This window comes from Lepisosteus platostomus, chromosome 6 (genome assembly GCF_059453375.1).
Source record: "Lepisosteus platostomus isolate fLepPlt1 chromosome 6, fLepPlt1.hap1, whole genome shotgun sequence".
NCBI lineage: Eukaryota > Metazoa > Chordata > Actinopteri > Semionotiformes > Lepisosteidae > Lepisosteus > Lepisosteus platostomus.
In genome coordinates, this window is record NC_142616.1 from 23261413 (window position 1) to 23285483 (window position 24071).

At 40.3% G+C, this 24071-nt stretch overlaps 1 protein-coding gene across 50 annotated transcripts in view; it reads right to left on the bottom strand.

Annotated features, from left to right (window-relative positions):
- ank3b (ankyrin 3b) overlaps nt 1-24071 on the bottom strand; it is a 203423-nt gene that overhangs the window by 46487 nt on the left and 132865 nt on the right. For 36 of the 50 annotated variants that reach the window (XM_088634875.1, XM_088634885.1, XM_088634871.1 and 33 more), the window contains exons 6-24: nt 23217-23402; nt 22486-22509; nt 19283-19381; nt 17483-17581; nt 15860-15958; nt 14993-15190; nt 14256-14354; nt 13669-13767; nt 12964-13062; nt 12083-12280; nt 9764-9862; nt 8366-8464; nt 5211-5408; nt 4622-4720; nt 2984-3082; nt 2797-2895; nt 1902-1997; nt 410-482; nt 159-221 (exon numbers count right to left, since the gene is read on the bottom strand). In XM_088634875.1, the coding sequence (XP_088491001.1) occupies nt 159-221; nt 410-482; nt 1902-1997; nt 2797-2895; nt 2984-3082; nt 4622-4720; nt 5211-5408; nt 8366-8464; nt 9764-9862; nt 12083-12280; nt 12964-13062; nt 13669-13767; nt 14256-14354; nt 14993-15190; nt 15860-15958; nt 17483-17581; nt 19283-19381; nt 22486-22509; nt 23217-23402 (2125 nt within the window). The remainder of the gene's footprint in view (nt 1-158; nt 222-409; nt 483-1901; nt 1998-2796; nt 2896-2983; nt 3083-4621; nt 4721-5210; nt 5409-8365; nt 8465-9763; nt 9863-12082; nt 12281-12963; nt 13063-13668; nt 13768-14255; nt 14355-14992; nt 15191-15859; nt 15959-17482; nt 17582-19282; nt 19382-22485; nt 22510-23216; nt 23403-24071) is intronic. The other 14 variants (XM_088634909.1, XM_088634865.1, XM_088634888.1 and 11 more) reach the window with 5 other exon arrangements.

Sequence of the window (24071 nt, forward strand, 5' to 3'; positions counted from 1 at the left end):
AAGAAGGCATATTCCACAGATACTAAAGCAGGAAATAAAGGCACCATGACAACAAAGCATAATGACAGACAGGGGACTGTTAGTTTTCAATTAATTAAGAAAGGGGGTCATTTCATACTTCTGCAAAGGACCACAGCATAAAAAAATTGCACAAATACCTTCTTCAACATCTGAAATATAGTCAGCTTCATTGAGACTTTCAGGTACATTGGCTTTACGAACTGTATAATTTAAATAAATAGAATGTTAAAGAAAATACAGTTGTTTAACTTTTGATACACAAACATATGACATAGCAATGTATAATAAATTCACAATTTGAAATATTAAATGCTAAAATACTTGTCAAATACTTAAAGCAGACAATTAAAAGACAGGATTAAAAAGAATTATTTGTATGTACTCTTACCTTCATCATCTGACATGTCAAGAACCTCATTCATTGTTTCAGGAACATTCATTTTATGTTTTTCTGTCACAGTCTGTTGAAAGTAGTACAGAAAACATGGTTTCATTTTAAACCTCATTTAAAATAGCTATTTCCTGGTCACATCCACCTAATTAGAAGTGAATGCTTGTGCAAATTTGATTAATATTAATTAATCTGGTTTCTGTTTTTTTCTACTGCAACTGGCATTTGTACTTATTAATGCAGCTGGTAATTCTACAGAACCAGTGAGCTTCTAAATAAAAAGGCACAGCAGTATGACAGCAAGTGCCCCACCTGGGATTTGAACCCACAATATTACTGTCATGAGGCACAGGTGCCATCATCACAGATCATAGCTAGAATCAGAGTCTAGCATCCCTGACTCTTTGGTGTACATTCAAGGCAGAAGGGTGTTCTGACCTTCACTAGAGACAGCTAAAGATTTGTTAAAGGATAAAAAACATGGTGTAATAAATAAATAAATTTCATATACTTTTTATCATGATCTTATTTTCAAATAAATGTGGGTTTTTGCTTGCTATCCAAAACATAATTACATCTTGAAAATGTAAAGATTACGTAAAAAAACAAATTGGATGCATTTCTGACCTATCTGCAGGAAAGCAAAAAGGCACCAATAAATGTGTTTTTTGTGTCTCTGTTCAAAGCAGTCTGTTATGATAAGGTTCTGAGATTAATTAATTTCTTCTCACAGTCAATCAAGTTTATTACTGCCCTTGTTTTATCCTATCTTGCTGAGTATATGCCCAACAATATGAAAAGAGGTCAGTGTGGGAAGTAACATCCTGTATCTGTGTGCGTTGCTACATTCAAACATATTAAGTCAAGACAATAGCTGACAAGTGCTTTATCATTCTGCAGTTAGTCCTTGACTTTGTATTACAGAACCTTCTGGTCCCACAATCAATTTTCCCTAATTTCTTTCTGTCAGCAAAGCAGAATCATACTATATGTAAGCTGTCTAGAGCTACATGGGAAATGCTTGTATATTTTAAATCTGCTTACAATACAATAAATGTGTAACAAAAAAAAATACAAATGAGCTACAAACAAGAGGAGGAGGCCATTAAGCCCATCTAGCTCTTTCGGTAGTAGCTAACTGATCCAAGGATCTCATCCAGGTGTATCTTGAAAGAAGCCAGGGCTTCTGGTTCAATAAGATGGCGGAGAAGCTTGTTCTTCACACCCTCAACTCTCTGCACCAAGATGTTCCTCCTGTTCACAGTTTTAAAAGCACATCCCTATAGTTTCCACTAGTGTTACTAGTGTTCGTGTGTATTGGTGTGTGTGGTACCAGTGTGGGTGTATTGTACTGGTAGGTGTGTTGTTGACCTGGAGGTGACACTCCATCTCCTTTGTCCTTTCCATTTATGTGAACCAATGCCCTCGTGGGCCCTCAGCTGCTAAAATGGAAGTATACAGTTAAAGCCAAAATGACAGCTTCTCTTACCGTGGTGGTCAGTGTTTCCTCTGTCACCACCTTCAGAGTGTCCACAACTGAAATGTAGCCCAGTCTTCTGGCAATGGCCAGAGCAGTGTTTCCATTCTGTGGGCAACAAAATCCAGTTATAGGGTAGGAAATGTGCAACAGAACTTGCAGGTCATATTTGCAGTTCAAACATGGGATATGAGAATGATATATTATTCTCCAAGGTGGCCATGAAAATCCCTTGCATATATACAGTAAGTGCTGCTTAAAAGTACTGTGTGCACAGATTCTTAAATGTCTTGGGAATGTCCTTCTTAGTTTATGGGGTTAATGTTGGTGTCTGGTTTGAAACACGTGTTGAGTGCCTGTGAAAGCTGGTAGAACTTTGCTGTTTTACTTTTTTTTTTAAGCTTGCTTTGAATAAAGCAGGTTTTTGATCAATGAACACATTGGAGAAAATCTGACACAAATCTATTTCTATTTCAGGAACACCCCAGAAAAAGAATATGACGTTTAACTGCCAGTGCCCTTCGAAAACACACACAGTGTTCAACCATGAAGGATTAAAAACATTTCAGTTCTAAAAATGTACTGTACTGTCTGACTTTTCCACAGCTTAAGTCGTGATGGAGGCAACTATAAATACAAAAGCTTCTTTTTACATTTTAACCTTGTGGGTGTCTTTTGTTGCTGGGCACCAAAAAGGTACTTGCGCTCGTGTTCGTATGAGTGTTTTTACTAAATGAGCTACAGACTCTGTATTCTACCAGCTGTAACTGTCTCTGCCGCCGAGACCAGTGGACTCTCTGGTTTTTCTGCTTCACTGAAATTGAACTACTTCATCAGCATTTCATCAGCTCAGCAGATTCTCTTCACTGGGACAAAGCGTATCGGAAGCTCCACTCCAGTAACTCACCACAGTCAGCTCATTGGGGGACGCGCCATGCTGCAGCAGGATGTTAATGATGTGGGTGTGCCCTTGCTGTGCTGCCTGATGGAGAGGTGTGTATCCATTCTGCAGAAGGACAACAGAAGACATTGAACACTGGTATCACAGACACTGCCCGGGGATCCAAAACACTATATGTAGTAAGAGGATATACCTTTGTCTTAGCGTTGACTTTAGCCTGATGTTGTAAGAGGAAGTTTACCATCTTCACATTCCCATAGTGGCACGCAACATGTAGGGGAGTGTAGCCCATCTGAAAATAGACAAAGACAAAGAATGCGTTAGTAACTCGCAGGCTTCGTAGGCATCATCCCTGACATTTAAAGTCACTGTTGAAATGTACAGATACATTCTGGGGCTTAAGGGCATATGCCGCACTGACAGGCTGAAGGAACTGAACCCTTTTAGTCTTGAACAGTGAAGACTAGAAGGGGACCTGACACAAGCTTTTAAAGTCCTCAAAGCCATCGACAAAGTCGATCCTGCAGGATTTTTCAGAACTGACATTGAAACACGCACCAGGGGACACAGGTGGAAACTGCATGGAAGTGCGTGTAAGACCGAGGAAGAAGGCACTTCTTTACCCAAAGGGTTGTGGGAGGATGGAACAAGCTACCCAGCCATGTTGGTGGAGCTTCTTTCAGGACATGGCTGGATGAGATCCTCGGATCAATTCACAACTAACAGATGGACTCGACAGGCCAAGTGGCCTCCTCTAGTTTGTAACCTTCCTGATGTTCTTATTGCTATAACTGTTGAGCATCATTTATATATCTGAGTAGCAGCTACATAAAAAACTTGAATGATTTCCATGTCCATGTCAAAAATTTCATTGAACCCTACCGGGAAACCCTTAAAAACTTTTCTGATTATTTTTTTTTCTGGAAACTTTGATATTTCCTCCAGAATAAAAACTGTTTAAACTCAAATCTTTATGGCTCCATTACTACTCATTTTCTACACTGCAGCCTCCTAAGCCAGAAGCTTCTCCTAAGCCAGAAGCCAGAAGCTTCTTTTACCATTGCATGGCACCCTTCATGTCTCTGAGGAAAAAGGATTGTCTTGCACAGTTCCACTGGTTCTGAACAGTATTTACTAGCTCGCGTTGAGTACGGCAACTCATTTCCTCGGAGGAGGTATATAACATGGCAGGTGAGGTGCAGTGCCTTCCTGTTCGACCCAGTGCACGTAGTCTGCTGTGTTCAAGGGCTGCCAGCAGTGAAGCGTGAGAAGTCCTGTCCAGGTTCACTTGCCACAGCTGCCCCTCAGCCTGTGCGGGCTCAGCTGTCAAGGCAGAGTCCCCCGAATCACTGTAGCCCACCCCACACGCTGGCCACATGTACTAAGGTGCACATTCGGTTGTCTCTCACTTCCTGACAAGGTGCACATGATTATGATTTTCTCTTTTCAAGCTCTGGCACACAGCACCTCAGTTTAGACTCTGTGACCGAGGACTGTTCTCTCTTTCATTTCACAGGGGTAGTGGTGCTTTGGCTCGTGAGTGATCTCCGCGAGCTGGCATCTCACGGGGAAAAATAAAACAACACACTAAAAAGGGAATTCAGTCTCAGAAAGGGACCGCCCTGCATTGCAAAAACATGGCATTCAAAACAACAACAAAACGCAAAAGTAACCACTTCTTCATTAAAAATGTGTTAGATTTGTCTATAAAAGACGCAACAAAATTCATGTATTGGGTTATGATTGTTTTTTCATGAAGTGCACTGTACGTCCACATAAAAAAGCAGTGATGTGCTTTATTGCTCTGGAGAATGGCAGCAAGGTGTTTTACCTTTGTCTGTGGATCAACTGTCGCCCCTTGGTTCACTAAAACCTCTGCAACATTCACTCTATCTTCCTGAGCAGCCAAATGGAGAGGAGTCAAGCCACTCTGGAAGAAAGGCAAGAAGCTGTGATTACGATTCACAGACAGAAAATAAAATGTGCCTGACAGAATTTATAACCCCAGAATAAATTTTCAGAGAACCGCATTCTTCCTCAATTCCATGTGAAGGAAACATTAGCAAACACCCAAACCACTGTGTAATCATGAAGGCCAACGCACCTCCAAACAAGGCATTAACACAGGGGTGTAACTTACTTAGAATTAATGAACATTAAACTATCCAACTGGCTCCTAGGATGCAATGTGAGAAATGATTATTAACTCTAGTGTGGGGTTGAACTGATCTATTCTTATAAAACATCAATATACTGTTTTAAATTTTAGAACTCACAACTCCATCAAAGCAATGCCCAGCACAACATTGCTTACATCCTGTTTTTTGATGTCACGTGTTTGCAAAGGGCTGTTCACTAATGTGACACGGTGTGTAGTAATGTCACATGTTAACACAGAAGGAGCCGGGCCTCAGCCTTACCTTATTGCCCAGGTTGACATTGGCGTTTCGAGCCAGAAGCAAAGACACCACATCGACATTCCCCTCCTGCGCTGCCAGGTGGACCGGGCTGATGCCCTGGCGGGTGATGGCATTGGTGTCGGCGCCGTACTCCAGTAGTGTCGTCGCGATGTCCATTTGGTTCTTTTTGGCTGCAATGTGTAGCGGAGTGTAGCCATTCTATAAGCATGAGAGGAAACAATGTTAGTGCTACTTCCTCTCTGAAACCCACGTGATTAGGGCCAAAGTCACTTTATCATATTAGCTTGAAACACTTCACTCTTATGGAAACATTAAATGACTGTAATAGCCCCTTGTTCAGATTTTTAAAGGTTTATTTTCACATTTTCATGTATGTAGTTTCTTTGTAGAATGGGAATAATGGACTATTTGTATTCAAAATGTTGTATATTAATAACTGTAATAAATATTACTCATTACAGTACGTCTTAAATAATATCATTAAACTAATAATGACATCAACATCACCAATACACAACTAGGAATTTCCCCCATATTATGATACATAGTACAACCAAACAAAGCAATTAAACCCAAAGCTCTTGGTTTTTGACTTTACTAATTAACTGGATTAAGGTAAAGTAGGACTAACAAAATATTTCAGTCCAAGAGCTGAGGCAACTACTGTGTAAGATTGAAACAGGCCAATTCGCTTTTTACTGACCAGTCAAAAAAAAAAACCAGGAGAGTACTAGTTAAACAGATTTAAATACATAACATGGTGCATTAGTATGACTAACAGCTGATGCTACTAATGGAGATGGATGCAAGCAGCAGCTGGAAGAGTTTGTTGCAGGCACTTTAAAATAAAATCAAGCAAGAAATTAGCAAAAATAAGAGAAAAAATGTTCTCTTCCCCTAAAAAGACACTTGATTGCTCAGTCAAGGGACCTGACACACCTGCTGCAACGCCAACCATGTTGGCTTCAAGCAATTAAAGATCATTTAAAAAAACAAGTGTTAACACGAATACATTTAGCTTTATATAGTTTAATCACTGAAAATAAAGATGTTAGGTACAGTCATCTATTACTGCAAACTACAATGCATCTGCTGTTCTATTTTGTAACCTAAGTGGTTTCTTTTTGCATTCCAATTTTTACTCTTATTCAGAATGCAGTAAAAGCCATTATTTTACAGTACCATGGTATTATTCCGCATTTTCTACTCAAATAGAAAACAATTAAATTGGGTTCTCATCAACTGTTAAAGAATTTTAAAGTAAAAAAGTCTACAAGATAAATGAATCTCATAAGCAACAGAAAATGGGTTTAACCAAATTTTGGTGTGTCAAAAATCTAACAAATAATCTGTTTCTTGAAATATAATACTTAACATAAGAATACTTTTAAAAATGATGTAAAACACAATGGTTCAGAGTTACGCCTAGAGTTTACAGAAAATGTACATTATTTCCATCCTATTGTTAACTTGATTTGGCTTACTTTTTCAGACATCCTACTTCAGACCTCTGTCTCTGTCTAAGGATCTGAAATCCCAGGGTTATGCATGTGCAAAATCAATTGACGATGTTCCATAGCTGAGTGACTCAGACCATTCCTCCGGTTCCAGTAACTTCAAATTTCTAAGATTTATTTGATTTCCAAAACAGTACCATTTGCACAGTCCATTGGCAGGAAAACGCAGCCTTGAGATGTCCCAAAACAATAAAAAAAAAGAATATGATCTGGAGGCGGACTAAAAGACAGACTTCCAAGAGTCAGTTGACGGAGGGGCCAGCCAACAGCGATTTCACAGCCCTGTCCTACCGCACGTCACCAGCGCGCTTCACATTCGTGCAGTAATCGCTCGACCAGGGGAAACAAAGGCAGTAACTAGGTCAGCGTCTTCGCTTGGGGATCACACGGTGCCCCTTCCAGACACAATGTGAGAGCTTTCACTGCATGTGCTGTTTCCCCCCTGAATTTCTTCATGGCTTTCACAGACAGACACAACGCTTTCATTACATGAGAACTGCAGACACAGTAAAAAAGCAGCGTACTTTGTTGTCTTCCTGCTTGCCCTGCTGTCCTTATCTTGGAATTTTAACATGTTCTAATGCTACAGCGCGGGCATGGTAGTGGGGTACTTGGCGCTTCAGCCTCACAGCTCTGGAGTCCTGGGCTTGAATCTGGACCAGGGTACTGGTCTGCGTGGGGTTTGCACGTCCTCCTCTAGTTTCTATGGGTTTTTCTCCAAGTACTCCACTTTTGTCCCACATTCCAAAGACACGCTGGCTGGGTCAGATGGGGTCGATGAGTTGTACCTGTGTGGGCCTGCCTGGGAATGGCAAGGGCTTAGTCTGGTTTGCTATGCCTCTGGAATAGGTTGCAGAGACCCGTTTCGGGAGGACAAAGCGGATCTGAACAGAGTATTATTTTGATATCCACATGCTTTCAACGCATCTTCGGAATACAGCAACGCATTCCAATCCCTTGTTTCTTTCCTACATCCCTTCTGTTATGTGTACAAACAGCAATGGCTGGACCTCCCCAGGAAAGACTTCCAGGAGGGCAGAGTGAATGGAACCTGTTTGTTTGGCGTGAAGGAGAGCATGAACTCTGTGCAGCTGTGCCTTTCCTCTCTCCCTGCAGCGTCCACCTCCCACCCCCACTCCCCTCGCTCCTGAGTGTTCTGCTGCTGCTGCTAGAGCTGAGGGTTTGCGGGTAGATAATTACCCAATTACACTCAATTACCCCACTCAGTCCAAATAGAAAAGAGATCTCCAAGGACTGCAGGGGAAAAAAAGGCCATGCAATACCCAAAACAGCAATCACCACAGATAGCGGAGCAAGGGGAATTGCTTTGCGTTGCCTGGAAACATTTTCCACTTTTCTGGTTCTCGTTTCAAATAAAGGTAAGGTCACCGACATCAATCATACTCCGCACCTTGTGGTGCAGCGTGCTTTGTGAGAGCTGAATTGGTTAAAAGCGGGGGAGAAAAAGGGGAGAAAGCACCATCGCAAAATGAAAGGAATACAGATGCATCAGCACTTTGTGGTTTTTCAGACAGATCGGTGTTAGAAAGCAGTACGGATTGGTGAAGGTAGATGTCATGACAACTGATGAGCTGAGAAGCCCGTTCTATTCTAAGAAAAACAGCCTTTGATCTGTACCTTTGCAGCTGCGTGAGGGGAGGCTCCCTGGTCCAGGAGGAGAAGTGCCACTTTCTGGTTATCGTAGTGCGCTGCTACATGCAGTGGAGTTAAACCACTCTAAAACACATGCATGGACCCCATTAGTAGGTAGACAAAAGAAGACAAATGCAAAGAAGTGAGTTATATGTCAGTGGCATCAACATCTCTTAACACATTCACTGGATGCCCTAGGTGTGGGCACAGACTCTTTCAACGGGGAAACAATCCGCTGTTGGAAAATAAAAAACAACAACAATGTTTCAAAGAGGTAGAAACATTAGGTGGCGATCCAACACATTTGGAGATGCACAAGAGCAAAAACACAAAACACACTCATGCAAGGAGTGTGTTTCACCTCCGAAACGGAATGGTACCGTGTCAAGGAATGCAGCCCACACATCGTCAATGCCCAAACGTATCAACATATCAACAGAAGGACATCTCTGTAGTTTCTGTTTTACATTCTCGGGTCAAAACCATGAATGCACAAAAAGAATTATAACAGGCATTCTTCTCGGGACTCCTGTGCCTTTAAGAAGCTTGGTGGGGGGGGGAGTTTGCAGGCACAGCAGCTAAACTGTAACTCCACCCACGTGGGGGAAGGGGAGCTGTGGCCAAGCAGCTGAACTGCAGACTACTGATGGGAGTCCTACTGTAGGCAGATGAGCCAAACCGCCTGCTTTCCCGATGTGCAAACCTGCCTGTTCTGTAGAGATAGTACAGCGTGGCTGTTATGTCAAAGTTGCCTCATAAGTAACTACAGGATCATTATCGTCTCCGAAAAATATGACCATTTTAATTAGTTCAAACTAAATCCAGAAACATGCCGAGAAAAAGTTTTTTGGGGAAACCATTTATAAATTAACCCCAAGTTTTCATTTTGGGTGACAAAAGTGATAGTTCTTTTACTGTGATCTGGAGAAACAAAAGTGCTGAACAACAATAAAACAAAGAGAGCCACAGTCACAACACATACTGTATATTGGCATACATTTAATTAGGGATAACATTAAGCTTTCAAGAAATTACTCTTAATGTATTTTGACAGCTTAAGACTTATTTACTGACAACAAGGGTCTGTGTTATTTACTATTATTATAAGCTACAATATTTTGAATGATCAAAAGTCATGATATACCTGTAAGTGTTTTTAAAATGAGACCTCATATGTTTATTCTTATGGAGGAAAAGTATGGGAAATCACATTTACTATTTTGCCATACAACAAACTCTGCTCTGTAGTGTCAATAAAGTGCTTTCAAATTTCAGAGACTGAACTTCACTGCAGCCGTTTTCTCTGCTGAACTAAAACCCACTGTATTGACCCATTGCCTCAGCGACTCACTGGTGGTCCATTACATGCCTCCCTGTCCTTACCTTCCCTGCAGCATCCGGAGTGGCTTTCTTTTGAAGAAGAAGGTTGGCTACTTCAATTTTCCCATACTTAGCTGCCACATGCAATGGAGTAAATCCTTTCTGTAAAACACAATCAGAAGTATTCAGCAGTACAGTAATATCTGATACTATACAAAAATGACCAAAATATATAAAAGGGGTCAGTAAACCCCCACTTTACAGAAAGCAGGTTACACATTCTTATTCACAATAATAATAAAAACCCTGATTTCATATTCTTTCTTCACTTTATGGAAGATAAGCACTGTTAATGTTTGCTCACATTCCATGAAGTATTCCTTTCGGTGACTGATTTTTCTGAATTGTCTGTACCCTCAGAAAAGCTGCAGTCTTGCAGAGAAAGTCAAAACACGAACACAGGCTGTACGCTGCTATTTGTATGCATTTGATTTTAACACCATTAAGTTCACAAACCGAAATTAAAAAAATAACTGCGGCACAGAACTATGCTGCAACTCCCCCCTGCTACCTGCAAAAAGGGAGAAGAAAAGCACTTCAGGAGAAGCCTGGCAAAGCACAGTCAAGATGAAAGTAATCTGCTTAATCTCTGGATTCTTCAGAGGAGGTACAGAGGTTTGACAGCATTAGTGTGTTTCCTGTGCAATCAGTTTGAGTCTTCAGTTAATTTCACAGCAGATGTGTTGTGGCTGGAAACAGGGCTATGATAATATGCACTCGTGCTTAGAAAGTGTCCTGATGTTGATTTTCGTGTTTCTAAAAACATTCACGTGGTACGTCATACTTGGTTTAGGTTTTTTATTTTGATTGCTGTTTATTTTGGTCTGTAAGAATCCTTAGCCCATCAACAATCAATGACATTACAGGATCATTATTGGTTTTCATTTTGGGACGTGGGGCTCTTCTCATTTCAGCTTTCCTGGAAAACATTAGGATCACATCTGAGTACCAGATCTTCCACATGGGCCAAATTAATTTTAGACCTGACACCTAGTGGGGTAGTGATATTTTTAAACATAGATTGAACTCATCTGATTTCCAGTGCTATTTCCAGACCCTTTTTTAACTTTGGCTCCAGAAAGGATTTGCCTGTCTGCCGTAATAATCTTAAGTGGATTGTGAGGAAGTGATCCCAGTTGAAGTCCTTCCCTACCGTCTCTTATCATGAACAAAATATTGTCGTACCTGTTACTAAAAATGTGATGTGACGGTTAAGTACTTCTGTTGTCTATGCTGACGTCATTTAAAATAACATATCCCAATGAAAATCCCATTCCGTTACGCTACAGACTGTACAGCAAAAGATTGCAAAACTCATCTATTGTGACCACAGTGGTCTGACATTCGCCTATGCTGCAGCTATCTATGGCATTCCCCCTGCGTTGTGTGTGCCTTCCTGCTGACAGATGTTTCACACTGCGCATCACTGTGTGAGTTCGCGCAACGGGGTTTACCGATCATTAATCTGGATCTCAGACAGGGGTCACCTTCCGGAAACATGTCACACTGTAGCCGCATTGAAGACGTTTTACAGTACTCCCAGAGTCAAACTCCTGCATGTGTGCTTCCTGGTTTGCTAATATGTCTGTGCATGTATATTTGCATTTGCCTGCCTGCAGCACTGCTCGTTCGTTTTCCATCTTTTCATTCATGACTATTTAGAACATATGCTGAGAATTTAAGTTTAATTTAGATTATCCAGATATCCAAATTTTAGTTTTGCAGTATTTACGAAAGTATAAGTCACATGCCATGAAACATAGCCTCATATAACATCAACTTCTAACAAACCTGTTCCAGCAGAAATCTTAAATATGACCCACTGCTTTACCATATACAGTAATATTAAACATACTGGGAGTCATCAAAAACCCAGCAAATGAACATTGGAGTCAATGACATTAGGTGTGCTTTTAACTTTTCTGGTTGCAATCATTCTGATGTTCTTACCTCACATCTGTACTAAATAAATTCATTTATCTGAAATCCCTCAATGGGTTGCAATGAAGTGAATGCTTCCAATGAACCAAAGTGAGCACTTCCAATGGACAGAGTCGGAGTCACATCAACACAGAAACAGCAGTTTCATAATAAGAACATTAGATGGAATGCAGTACCAACCAGTGATCATCAACACTAATCTGCATGTTTAGATTCACATTACAGCCATTTTATTTTGACCCTTGAAAAGTTCGCAGTTATGCAGATTGGTCACTCATGGCTAAATACTGGTATTTTCACTAACAGCGCCAAGGCTGGCACAAGGCTTTCCGCCTGCCAGAATGATGAATTCTTCCCTAGCTGTCTCGCACAGACGCTAACCTTGGTGGTGGTGGAGAGGGAGGCTCCCTGTTCCAGCAGCACAGAGGCTACGTCCTCGTGCCCCTCGCGGGCAGCCAGGTGCAGGGGTGTGTATCCAGAGGTGGTAGAGGCATCTGGAGACGCCCCGTGCTGCAGCAGCTGCTGAACAATATCTGCTTTCCCCAGCCGGCTAGCAATATGGAGCGGAGTCTGGTCATCCTGTAGGCATTGAAACAGACATGGCAAAAACAGTGATGGCGAAGGCGAAATAAAAACCATGGAACAGTCAACAACACTTAACAACACTTCATGAAAGAAAACGCCTGATAACTAATCATAGAATTTAGCTGAGCAGCATTTTTAGTTGCTTTTTTTATGAGTGCATGTTTTAAATAAATAGCAGATTCGCGTACTCGCCAGAGATGAAAAATTTAGGCAAATATGATGATCAAGTCACAGAAACCCACCACATTCTGAAATGACCTCCAAACAGATCAGAACAACTTCTTTGGGCTAAACTACAGTATCTTCTTAAAATATCAGTCTTCTTAAAGCTTCTTGAAGTTTCTGCTGACATTTACTTTTTTTATACAGGAACATAACCTTGAACATTATTGCAGAAAGTAATACAATTAACACGTCAAAAGATAGCTTAGTTGACGACAATACACAAATTGTTGTCAACAGATCACACATTAAATAGAATATGAGGTATTTTGAAAGCATTGCAATTGATTTGTCTTTTATGTTACAGTATATCTTCCTAAACAGGTGGGTTTTACATATTGTTCTCAGATGACTAGCTGTCTCTATCTTCCACCAGAGAATACTATATATGTTTTTGTTCACACTAATACTACTTAAGGATGTACTGTACAGCGCTTTGCCCTCTGTAAACTTACCTTAGCCTTTGCCTCTACCTGAGCCCCATTCTGCACAAGATACTTCACAACTTCGGCCTGCCCAGCCCTGGCTGCCATGTGGAGTGCCGTTTCTCCCCTCTGGAACACAAGAACAGCAGCTCTGGAAAGGTGGAACAGTACTACAGAACAGATCCTTTGTTTCTTCTTCTGCTCCTTCATGAAAGAGAAACTCGCCCTCCACACCGTCTCCCCACTTTGTTGTGACTGCAGGAATGAAAGGCACTACTGTGCCTTCACTACAGCAAAGCTTCAGACATGTAACTACGGTAACACAACTATAGCTCAGTCTAATGAACTGCTGAACCTTTTTGAAAACTATGATTATGGTGTTAATGTACTCCTTGCAGTAACCCACTATAATTACCTTGTGAGCACAACCTGAAGTTTGATATTTTCTGGCATTATACGACAGAAAAACTGTTGTCACTTCTGTCTTTTAAAGTTCAGAAAACAGACGTTAAACATTTTTTGAGACCACGCTGGCAAATAGGCAAAGCTGGTGGCTGATGTATTGTTATTCAAAAGATAGGTGGAGAGGGGCCGCAAGGGTGACATTTGAGTTTTGAAATCTGCCAATGGCTTAATGTGCTTTTACATTCTCACATTTTATCATACTTCTCTTCCAAAATACCTTGTAAATAATGCAATCAAAGCCACTTAAAAAGGACATCTTCCCACGCTCACCACATTAGTTGTGTTTGGCGATGCTCCGTGATGTGTTAACTGTGTCACAATATTTTCGTGTCCCATGAAGGCAGCAACATGGATAGGTGTGAGCCCCGACTGCAACAGAGCCCAGATAATAAAGATCATCTTGACATTCTTGAAAGCACAATGACTTTATACAATTACAATTACAAATACAATGTATACTAGTATGGATAATAGTTTCAATGATAATACAAAGGAAAGCATTTTTCAGTCCTCACCTGGATTAAGTAGAAGTTTAGAACTAACAGAAATGGTGCAAACTGGTCTACTACGACAGAGGAACTGATATTCTACCTCAGTATATTCACATTCATGTTTTTTAGCTTTATTACTGCATTTTAATGCAGATGAATTACATTCAAGCATAAGGAACAAATGTAAAAACACAGTATATGGAGTGAAGGGTGCAATTAAAGCATAACCAATGCATTTTCAAACTTAAGGAGTCAAAAAAACATGGCCATTACTTTAAGTCTTGCAGAAACAAATAGGTAAAATATTTTTGATCTTATTACTGAAGTCAAGAAGAAAGCTAAAGGCATTCGGTTCTTTTCTCCTACCTCAGTCACTGCTTGAATTGATGCTCCATGTTTCAGTAAAAGCTCCATTACTTTAATGCGGTTCTTCTTGGAAGCAATGTGAAGTGGTGTAAAACCATTCTAAAAATAAAACATGCAAGGCTTTTTAGACATTTTGGCAGAGTATAGTGAACATGCAGTTTCTAAAAAAAAGAGAGAGAAAACCCTTTTAATGTTCTAGCCAGATGTTTGTTTACAAGTTATGGTAACCAAATAAACATGTACAGTTCTTTATTTAAAATAAAACTGAATTAGAATTAAATCCACTTATGTTAAGAGTTTGGCATAATTCTTATTTCTTCCCTATTTCATTTTGTTTCTTCCTTATTTTTTCAACAAACTTCACAGACACGCCCATTATGTTCCAATTACTAAAATTCAGGGCAGCATACTCGGCATCTTGTGCCAATTCAGCTCTTTTATTAACCTGTTAGCTTCTGCAAGTAGGACGTATGCACAGCAAAACCAGATACAGTGTTCAGATGAAATCTAATAGACTGTACTTATATGTGATTTATTGAGCTATGGATGTCAAAGAATGTCTTTATTAATGCAGCAGCTCCTTTACCCTCTGGTAAAGAAAGGTTCTCTGGAAACTTTCAGGAAAGACTTCATAATGTGACCGTCGGGTGGGGTTTGGGGGGCAATGGATTTTTTTAGCGTATGAGCCGGGCAAAAAATGATTTAAGAGCTCCACCCCTTCCTGTGTCTCTGCTCACCAGAGCTTTGGCATTAGGGTTAGCCTTCTTGTCCAGGAGAACCTTGGCAACTTTGTAATGACCACAGTGAGCAGCAACATGCAGAGCTGTCAGATAGTCGTTGGTGACATCATCGACAGGCACGTCGTGCTGAAGCAGGAGCTGGACACAGTTCAGATGATCTCCTTGTGTTGCCATGTGCAGTGGAGACAGCCCATTCTGTGGATTACAAATATGCCATTAAATTAACATCCCCCAATAAAACCATCTGATGTCTGTGCACAAGATTTTCCTGGAAACATTTCAGAGACAGCCATGTTAGTGAATATCATGTAGAACAACAATAAAAAGAAACACGATGCTCCAAAAAAGATCAAGTATCAACAAGTAGGAGTTTTTTGTTGCTTTCGATGCAAATAAACAGAAATAGGATGCAGATTGCATGCAATTCATAAAAGAAGTATAAGAAGATTGCTAAGGATTATTGAGTTTGTATTGACTTTTACAGGCCCTGGAGTGAACTAGGCACTATATATAGCTATAAAAGAAGAAAAATATTTGCAGAGAAGTAAAAGACTAATATAAGAAATATCCACAACATTTGGTCAAAATATGGGAAAGCAAAAAAAAACATATGGTATAGAATGTTTGAGATAGGAAAGCTAGTGTAGTAAAAAAACTAAAAATGCCTTCAGAATTTAATTACTTTCAGATATACCTCTCTATTATTTTAATGTGATTTGCATCATAGAAAGGTTATGATACAAGCGTAAACCACAGATTAAAGTAATCACTGATTTCACAACCCAAGAGGGAATCTTTACAAATTGCCGTATTCATTTGAATTCAATTGAACCAGGTGGTTATCAAAAGAAAGGCAGGAAATACCTTTGTTTTGGACAGAATGGGGGCTCCACGGTCAAGCAACATCTCTACCACTTGTTCATGACCACTCCTCGCTCCACAGTGTAAAGGGGTCAGGCCGTCCTGGGAGGGAAAAAACACTCAGCTTCTGCCTGTATGGACGGGTCCTTATCTTCACACACAACCAAACAACTCATGAATGCCCTTTCACGCATATAGCCTAGAAAGAAAACCACTTCACCAAAACTCCAGAACCTTTAAAATATCTAATCCCATTTCAATATACAAATTACCAGCAATATACTGGATTCAATTCATTTAAAGCTTTACTGTCGTTTGGGGCAAAATTGTCCAACACAACATTATGACAAAAGCAAACGTCACCAACAACAAATACAGCACAACAGTTTGATCGTTTTCATCAGCTACAGTTGTCTGACGAGACACAGACCAGAACAGTTACCGGTTATCAGCTACCCTGTCTTGAAAAAGTGCTAAAAAGCAAAAGGTTTCAGTTGAGAGGAAGCCTTGGGGCCCAGTCTCGTTAAGTTGCTGGAAACCTAAAATTCTAAGAATTCCTTCCAGCATTTTGGACGCTTTCAGTTATTGTTATTTTTAAGATGGAATGGTACATTGTTTGTACTTCTGCAATGCTTTCCAACAGGGGGGCACCAAACAAAAGGAAAAGATTAAGAAAAGGCCTTAGTGAGAGAGAATGTGAAGACTTAAACACTCATTTTGTGTTACCAAAGACGTCAACACACTTACACCATACTTAATTGCTAAATGTGTTTCTGTAGTTTAACATTTAGCTTCAATGTGAAACATGTGTGCACTGTTTATAACTCCATATGCTATTGTTGTTATTTGTCATACATATAATTTGGATTACACTCTGGATATTATGTCATCCTCAAAATCAATGATTTCGCTTAAAGTGGATTTTTTTAAGGTGGATACTTCAACGCTCCAGGGTGGCACTGTGGCACAGTGGCACAGTGGTGAGCATTGCTGCCTTGCAGCGCTGTGGCCCTGGGTTGAATTCAGACCTGGGTTGCTATCTGTGTGGAGTTTGGATGTTCTCCTCATGTTCGCATGGATTTCCTCCTACCGTCCCAAAACAAACAGGTGTGTTACCTGGCTTCTGGGAAAACTGGTCCTGGTGCATGTCTGTGTTAGTGTCTGTCTACCCTACAATGGACTGGCATCCCATCTAGGGTGCATCCCGCATTGTGCCTGTTACTTTCTGGGATAGGTTAAGTTATTTTTTAAAACAGGCTTTGTTACATTTAACTATTCTCTTGCAAGAAAGCATTCTCTGTTAGAAATGTATCTGAAAGCGTGTGGCAGGGCAGTAGTAGCGGAGATGCAGGTTTTGGCTGTCCTGCCCCTAGAGGTTGTTAAAGCCTCTATGGTTGGTACATGCGGGGGTTAATTAATTTTAGTATATACAAGGACTCACGCTAGTATGTGCCGCCGGGTTGGATTGGAGTAAGTCTTTGGTGTAGATATTTTTGTTGAAGGAAGTTGCCTGGCACAAATATTTTACTTTCCATCTTGTGATTTCATTGTGCGCAGGCCTCATGAGCCACCAGGGGAGATGTAGGCCTGGCACATTGCGCTTCAGCTCTCTCTCTCTATTCTCACCTTCGTTTTGGCATCAATTCTGGCTCCTCTCTCCAGCAGCAGTTTGACCATGTTTCCATTCCCTCTCTTCGAAGCCACATGCAGAGGTGTGATGTCATTCTACAAAGAAAAAACGGAGAGACTGACTCAGCGATGAGCCCTAACATAACACAAAAACACTTCTGCGCAAGTGTATATTTTTAGAATGCAATGCAGGAAAAATGGATTGAAAGCACTGCATGTTATACTTTTAGCACTAAATTAATAAATGTGATACTTTTATGGGCTGTTTATTAAAAATACCCTGTCTTGTAATGACAAAAAGGAAGGAATTAGGAAGGAATTCCCCAATATTTTCTGCTAATGTTGTTGGCACTTAACCTATTTTTTCAGTCAATACCTAAATCAGGCTCAATATGCAAGTAAAATAAGCTTTTTTCCCTAAGTTGTTTCAAATGTCTTTGTAAAAAAACAGTACAACACAACAATTATTAGATCATATTAATCCATTTCAGTTTTGAGGAGTGTACAGTACGTGTTCTCTGGTTTAAAATGGGGACTTGACATTGAGTAACACCACCCTCTAGTGACAGTTGCCCATATTCCTTAGCCATTTTGGCATCATTTTTCTATACACTGACACCACAAACCTAAAGCCTGGAACTCCGGTATGCTGAAGATACAGCCGCTACCTGATGGTTCTGTTGCATCGCCTCCGCTTATTTAAAAACTCAATTTGTGAAGCACTGCAGGTATTTTAAAACTTTTATGCAAGATATATCTGACTGGAGGGGTCCAAAGTAAAGGACATGGAGGGGAGGCTTCATAATGAATATGTTCTATGTATTTGGGTTGTCATATTTTCAAGCAGATCCAACTTGAAAATCCTAATTCCTACCTAAAGTTCTTGACATTTTATATTCTGCATTTTTTACTTGAAATATAAATATGCCCTCAATGGGAAGGCATAGAGTTTCAACTCATGTTGTATTGACATTTCACATGGTGTATCTATTAGCTCTAAAATAGGTGTTGGCCATCACAACAGTAATTAAGGTTTAGAATTCATTCTGACACGTTTGGTTTGACATCAAAACCACATTTCAAGTTTACCTTCTGGTTTAGGTTATATGGAGTGCAGGCAAAACACATTGATAGGCAGAAGGCCTCGCCAATCAGCAGAATGGCTGAGGTATGACTCTGAGCATGTCTGGAGGAGTGCAGGCAGCAGCTGAGCTCAGCAGATGAGACAGAAGACCTGCCACTGCTTCTCATGTCTGGTCTATATTTTGTGCACACAAGGCATTATCTGCATCTAGGACCCTCATCAAATTAAGCCACAAAAGACAAACCCATAAATTTTTTAACCTCATCCATAAAAACTATGCAAGCATCCTCTGACGGTTAATTAAATGACGGCTTCTTACTGTCTAAGCGGCACCACCGGCAAATGTAGCCAACAGAAGTCAAATGCAAATTAGGGTCTAAAGCCGACAATGATCCATAATTTGGCATCAGGAAAGGGGTACAACAAGATGGCAACATCCTTTACTGCAAGGGTACAACAGTAGGTTTTATCAATATCCCCCAATGCGTCTTTCTCAAAGAACCCTAGGTACCTATTCATCACAAACTCGACAATACACACTAAGCCTGTACGTTTTGTTATGGCAGAGATTGACGTAAAAGCGTGGTGCACTAAGTATTAAACTCTTCAGAAAATCTGTGAAGTAATTCCATGTTAATCTTCTGCTGGTGTTGCAGTTCTGTGAATGCGCAGGACGCCCTTCTTCTTTTCCAGAGGAGTGTCGCAGGCCTTACCCGCGCTGTGAAATCCACAGCAGCCCCTCGGTTCAGCAGCAGCGTCGCTACATTGATATTTCCATAGTGAGCTGCAATGTGAAGAGGGGTGAAGCCACTCTAGAGGGAAAACAAAGCACAACAACAGAGGAGCAATGAATTAAAGGTAACTGTGAGCAGGCCAAACCCTGCCTGATTTGTATCAACCATAGTTCAAAAGACCCCAGGCGGAAGAGGAACACTTAAAGAAGTCCTAAAAATGTATTTAATGTATATGTATGTTTACCACTCAAGGTCAAGCAGTGGTAAAGGAAAATGTCTACTGGAACAGAGTCGGAAACCAGAACCAGAACACTCTCATACACTCTCAGGAAGGCAGCCACACAGACCACCACTGCCAGGAGACTTACCACACAGACAGGCAGGGAAAGCTCACAGAGGGAATCCAAAAAAAACCAAGCCCTGTGCAACTGCCTGACGGATGTGTCATAATAAACCCAGGGCTGGTAGAACACCCTGATACTCTTCTGGGTGAGTATACAGTGCCTTGCAAAAGTATTCACCCCCTGGGGACTTTTTCACATTTTATTGTGTTACAGCATGGAACCATGATGTATTTAACTGAGAATTAACTGAGAACACAAAGTACCCTATAACGTCAAAGTAAAAAAAAATCCATACATTTTACTAAATTAATTAAAAATAAAAAACAGAAAATAATACATGATGGTTCCGTGCTGTAACATGATAAAATCTGAAAAGGTCCAAGGGGGGTGAATAGTTTTGCAAGGCACTGTAAGAATCTGAAAGTCCTATTATTGTTTTGTATTAGTCTAAACAGTCTGGTTAATGTCTTTGCCATGTTCTGTTATCATGAGGTAACTACTGATGATAGTGACATTGTTGAATACAATATTCTTTCATTTACAGGCAATACAAGTGAAGAGATAACATGATAACTACACAGTTAATGAAATGGAGGTACTGACTCTGTGGGTAATACCTTACTGTATGTTCAAAACACTGAAAAATATTTTTCATAATTCCAAAATTTTTTGCGAATCACATTTATATTGTGACATGACAGACAGAGCTTGTGTATAAAGCCAGTGATGGGAGAGCAAATATATGTGCAGTAAATGTTGCACTGATTAGCAGTCCCACATTTGAGCAGACTTCCAAACTCAGGTCTTTTAAAACTAGCAAAAGGCCCATTTGGAAAGGAATGTGGTGCAATATATTTTAAAGATACTAAAAGATGCATGCACTATATAATCTGGTTTTATAATGGTAAGACATGGTAGAGGATCATATATTTTAATTACATTTTAGAACTTTAGTATTTCTCTTCCATGAGGTGTTTATCTGTTTGAATCCAGCAACCACCTCACCATAGCCAAAGCTTCAAATCCTCTTAAAGGGTTGTTTTTAAGATTCCAGAAATTTCAAACAACTTTTTCAAAGATGCACCAGACAACTTTGGCAGTAGGAGAGGTGAGATATTGCCCATTCATTGCTTTTTAATTTAGATTTTTAATCTGAAAAAGCAAACTCATTCTGCAGCACAATTTCAAAGGATTTGAGCTTCAGCACAAAAAGACCACCACCCATCACTCCCTGGGAAATAACAGTATAGAAGGGACTTTCAGACAGGGCTACAGCTGAATACTGCTCTGGAAGCAGGACTAGTCCTTTTAGTGCTGATTATGTGTAAGAGTCAATGTGTGGGTTTAGGGTTTCATTTTAATGCATTTTAAGCTGAACAATTGCAGCCCACACAATTCCAGAATACATTATTTTTGAGTAATGGAATTATGACATGGCTATCTATTTAAAAATCTTGCGACTTATCTTTAAAGAAACATATCAAAAACTTCTGAAGGTGATCTTCAAGTACTTCCAAGCTCATGCTAACAGTACAAGATGCTAACAGATGTTATTCCAGGCAGGACAAGAAGTCAACAGTAAACCAGATCTACTGTACATGTTAAAATACTGCACATACACAAAACATTTTCATTCCAGGATTTTAATTTTTGAAGCATTTGTGTTACTTGTGTGAATTCATACAGTTGTTTTTTTAGTGAACAGTATGGGTAGCTTCGTGAACAGGGAGATCCAACTCTGTGAGAGAAGAGCACAGGGAAATCTGGGTGTGATGCTTATCAGTGGGTTTCACGTGGGGATTTTCATATCAAGTCACTCAATAATCTCCTGCAGAGCAGGTGGTCTCACTGGTAGATTTTGCCCTCATCCTGTTAGACCTGTATTATTCAGCGATTGTGGTCACCACCAGCTCTGAAGAGAATTATTGCTATTATAAACCACAGGAGCATTGAATCAAATTTCTGTCACTACATGTTGACACAAATTTAATTCTACTACAAGAAAATGTTCAGTGAGAAAACCAGTCTAAAAGAAATGACAATAAACTTTTCAATACATTTACTATTTCTGTCTGCTTTACACTCAGAGTTTATGAAAGTCCATACAACTACTGCCCTCTCAGTTTTACTTGATAAATTATTTGATCTAAATAATAAGCCTCTTTTGGACTGTATCCCCTGGAAGTAACCCACCATCATTCAGGTAAAGTTCCTTTAGGTTTATAATATTTTGCAGGAGTGAATTTCCTTTTCACAATGATTAATACTTAAAAAAATTAGTTCTGTAAATTAATGGTTAAGGGTTTAATTTGAGACCATGCAGCATCATTAGACCCGCTCTCCAACTTAAAAGCCTCTAAGAGAACTAAGTGCATTTGCAAATGCTGTAGCAAATCTTGCAGCCATGCTGACCGTAATCGAGTTCCTGAATCATTAGGACCCATTTTTTGCTGACACCTGCAAAGGTAAGTGTCATGCAAAAGCCCGAGGATTAAGACCTTTGTGCAGATGTAAGCCAGGGTTCTCTGCAGCTGGACAACCAAGACTCCTCAACATACCCCTTTGCAACAAAACCCAGGGAAGACCGGGTCACTTTGGTCCTTCCAGAACGCTGGATCCCCTAATTTATTAATTTAACAGGCGCTTCACCATGAAAAAGAGAAGCGCAACAATCAGCTGCAGAAATCCCCAGTCTCTGTCAATGTTATTGATACATGCTACTTTTCGATATAAGCTTAAGACTTGAGAGGAAATCAAAGCAATGCAAAAGAGGAAAGAGATAATGCAGCAGCAGCACTATGATGTGGGAGAGTGGCGCAATGTGTATATAAGATATACCTCCGTCGTTCTATTCACCATCATCTTAGGTAGCACAATCACCAGTGAAGAGAAGAAAAAATGGTCTGTTAGTCTACACAATGGGACAATGGGAGCACAAAGCTAAAGGATGACTACATGACAGAATTGTGATAACAAGCACAACAAACACACAGCGCCCAACTGAATGGTGCGTTACACTATAAACAACAGACTGGCTGCCTAAAGACAACATAGGCAGATTTCCCAGCATGCAAACTTGTCAACAAGCTTATCTAATATCTGTAAAAGGATAAAAAATAAAACTTGATCATCTATATTTAGACAGACATGGTTTGAATCTAACTCATCTCAAATCGCCAATGCAATTTAACTGAAGAACTGTCCGGAACTGATCATTTTAAATGGACTTGTGGAGTCCCAGCCAAATAAAAATATTTCAAAGAAATCTAGTTCACATGATACATTTTTGTATGTGCCTTTCTGTTTTCCTTCACTCTGAAAAAAAAAAACTCCATGACATCTCATCAGTATATTGCAGGAGGCTGCCAAAAATGACAAAATAAAAAAAAATGATTGCACACTAAACAACATTATTTTGATTCCCCTGGTGAAACATTCGAGTGCTGCTATTCTCTATATTTGTTCTCTAGTAGCACCACCAAGTTTCCAAGATTATGTTATTAAAGTAGTCGTGGCTATTCCGAGTTAACTGAACTTAAAAAGCACGGGAAGAAAACGTCGGAACAAACCTTGGACTCCACATCTGCGTTGTGGTCGTTCTGTAAGAGCAGCGCTGCGGCCTTCGTGTCGTCCTTGCGGGCAGCAATGTGCAGAGCTGGCAGACGCACCTTGCCCTTGGTGTCATTCTCCAGGAGCAGGGACACCACCTGGTCATGACCCTGCTGCAGGGCCACTGCCAGCGGAGTAAAGCCATCCTGATGCGAAACACACTCTGAATTAGCCACCTGACCATCTGGGGAGTGTTAACTGACAAGCCTGGCTTTTAGAATGACACGTCATGGACGGAGTCAGGAGACAGCTGCATAAGAGAAAAACAACGGTCTAAAGAACCACGTTCTATTATTTCATTTCAATTTTGGCCCTGAAAGGAAGAGGTTGGGGCAGGATCCTCTCTCACAGATTTCAGAATCCGATTCGGAAGACTCCATTGACATGGCTCTTTATAGGTCATCTGCAAAGGAAGCGTGTCCATTTTGCAACTCAATCAAGTTATTGAACAAGATCATAAAACATAATACCCAGACCAAAAACAGGGGCGATGACCAAAATGCTATCAATAGCAACGAAGTCAACTCTAACAGCCTCAAGAACAAAAAGGAATAAAAACTAGGACGATTTTGCTGACAATGATGGATAACAAGGTGATCTATTATTTCCCTTCTGTTTCTCACTCTCTCTTTATTCCTCTCCTGTCTCTCCCCTTCAGCCACTCTCCCTCTTTCAGTCTGTGCATATACAATGAAAGGGAGATACTGATACTTTGAATATGGAATATGTATGGTATGTAGCGGCGAGGCTTATTAATAAGGCAGAATTAAGTGTTTCTGAGCTTTCCCAAATTAGGCCCCATCTCTCTGTTCATC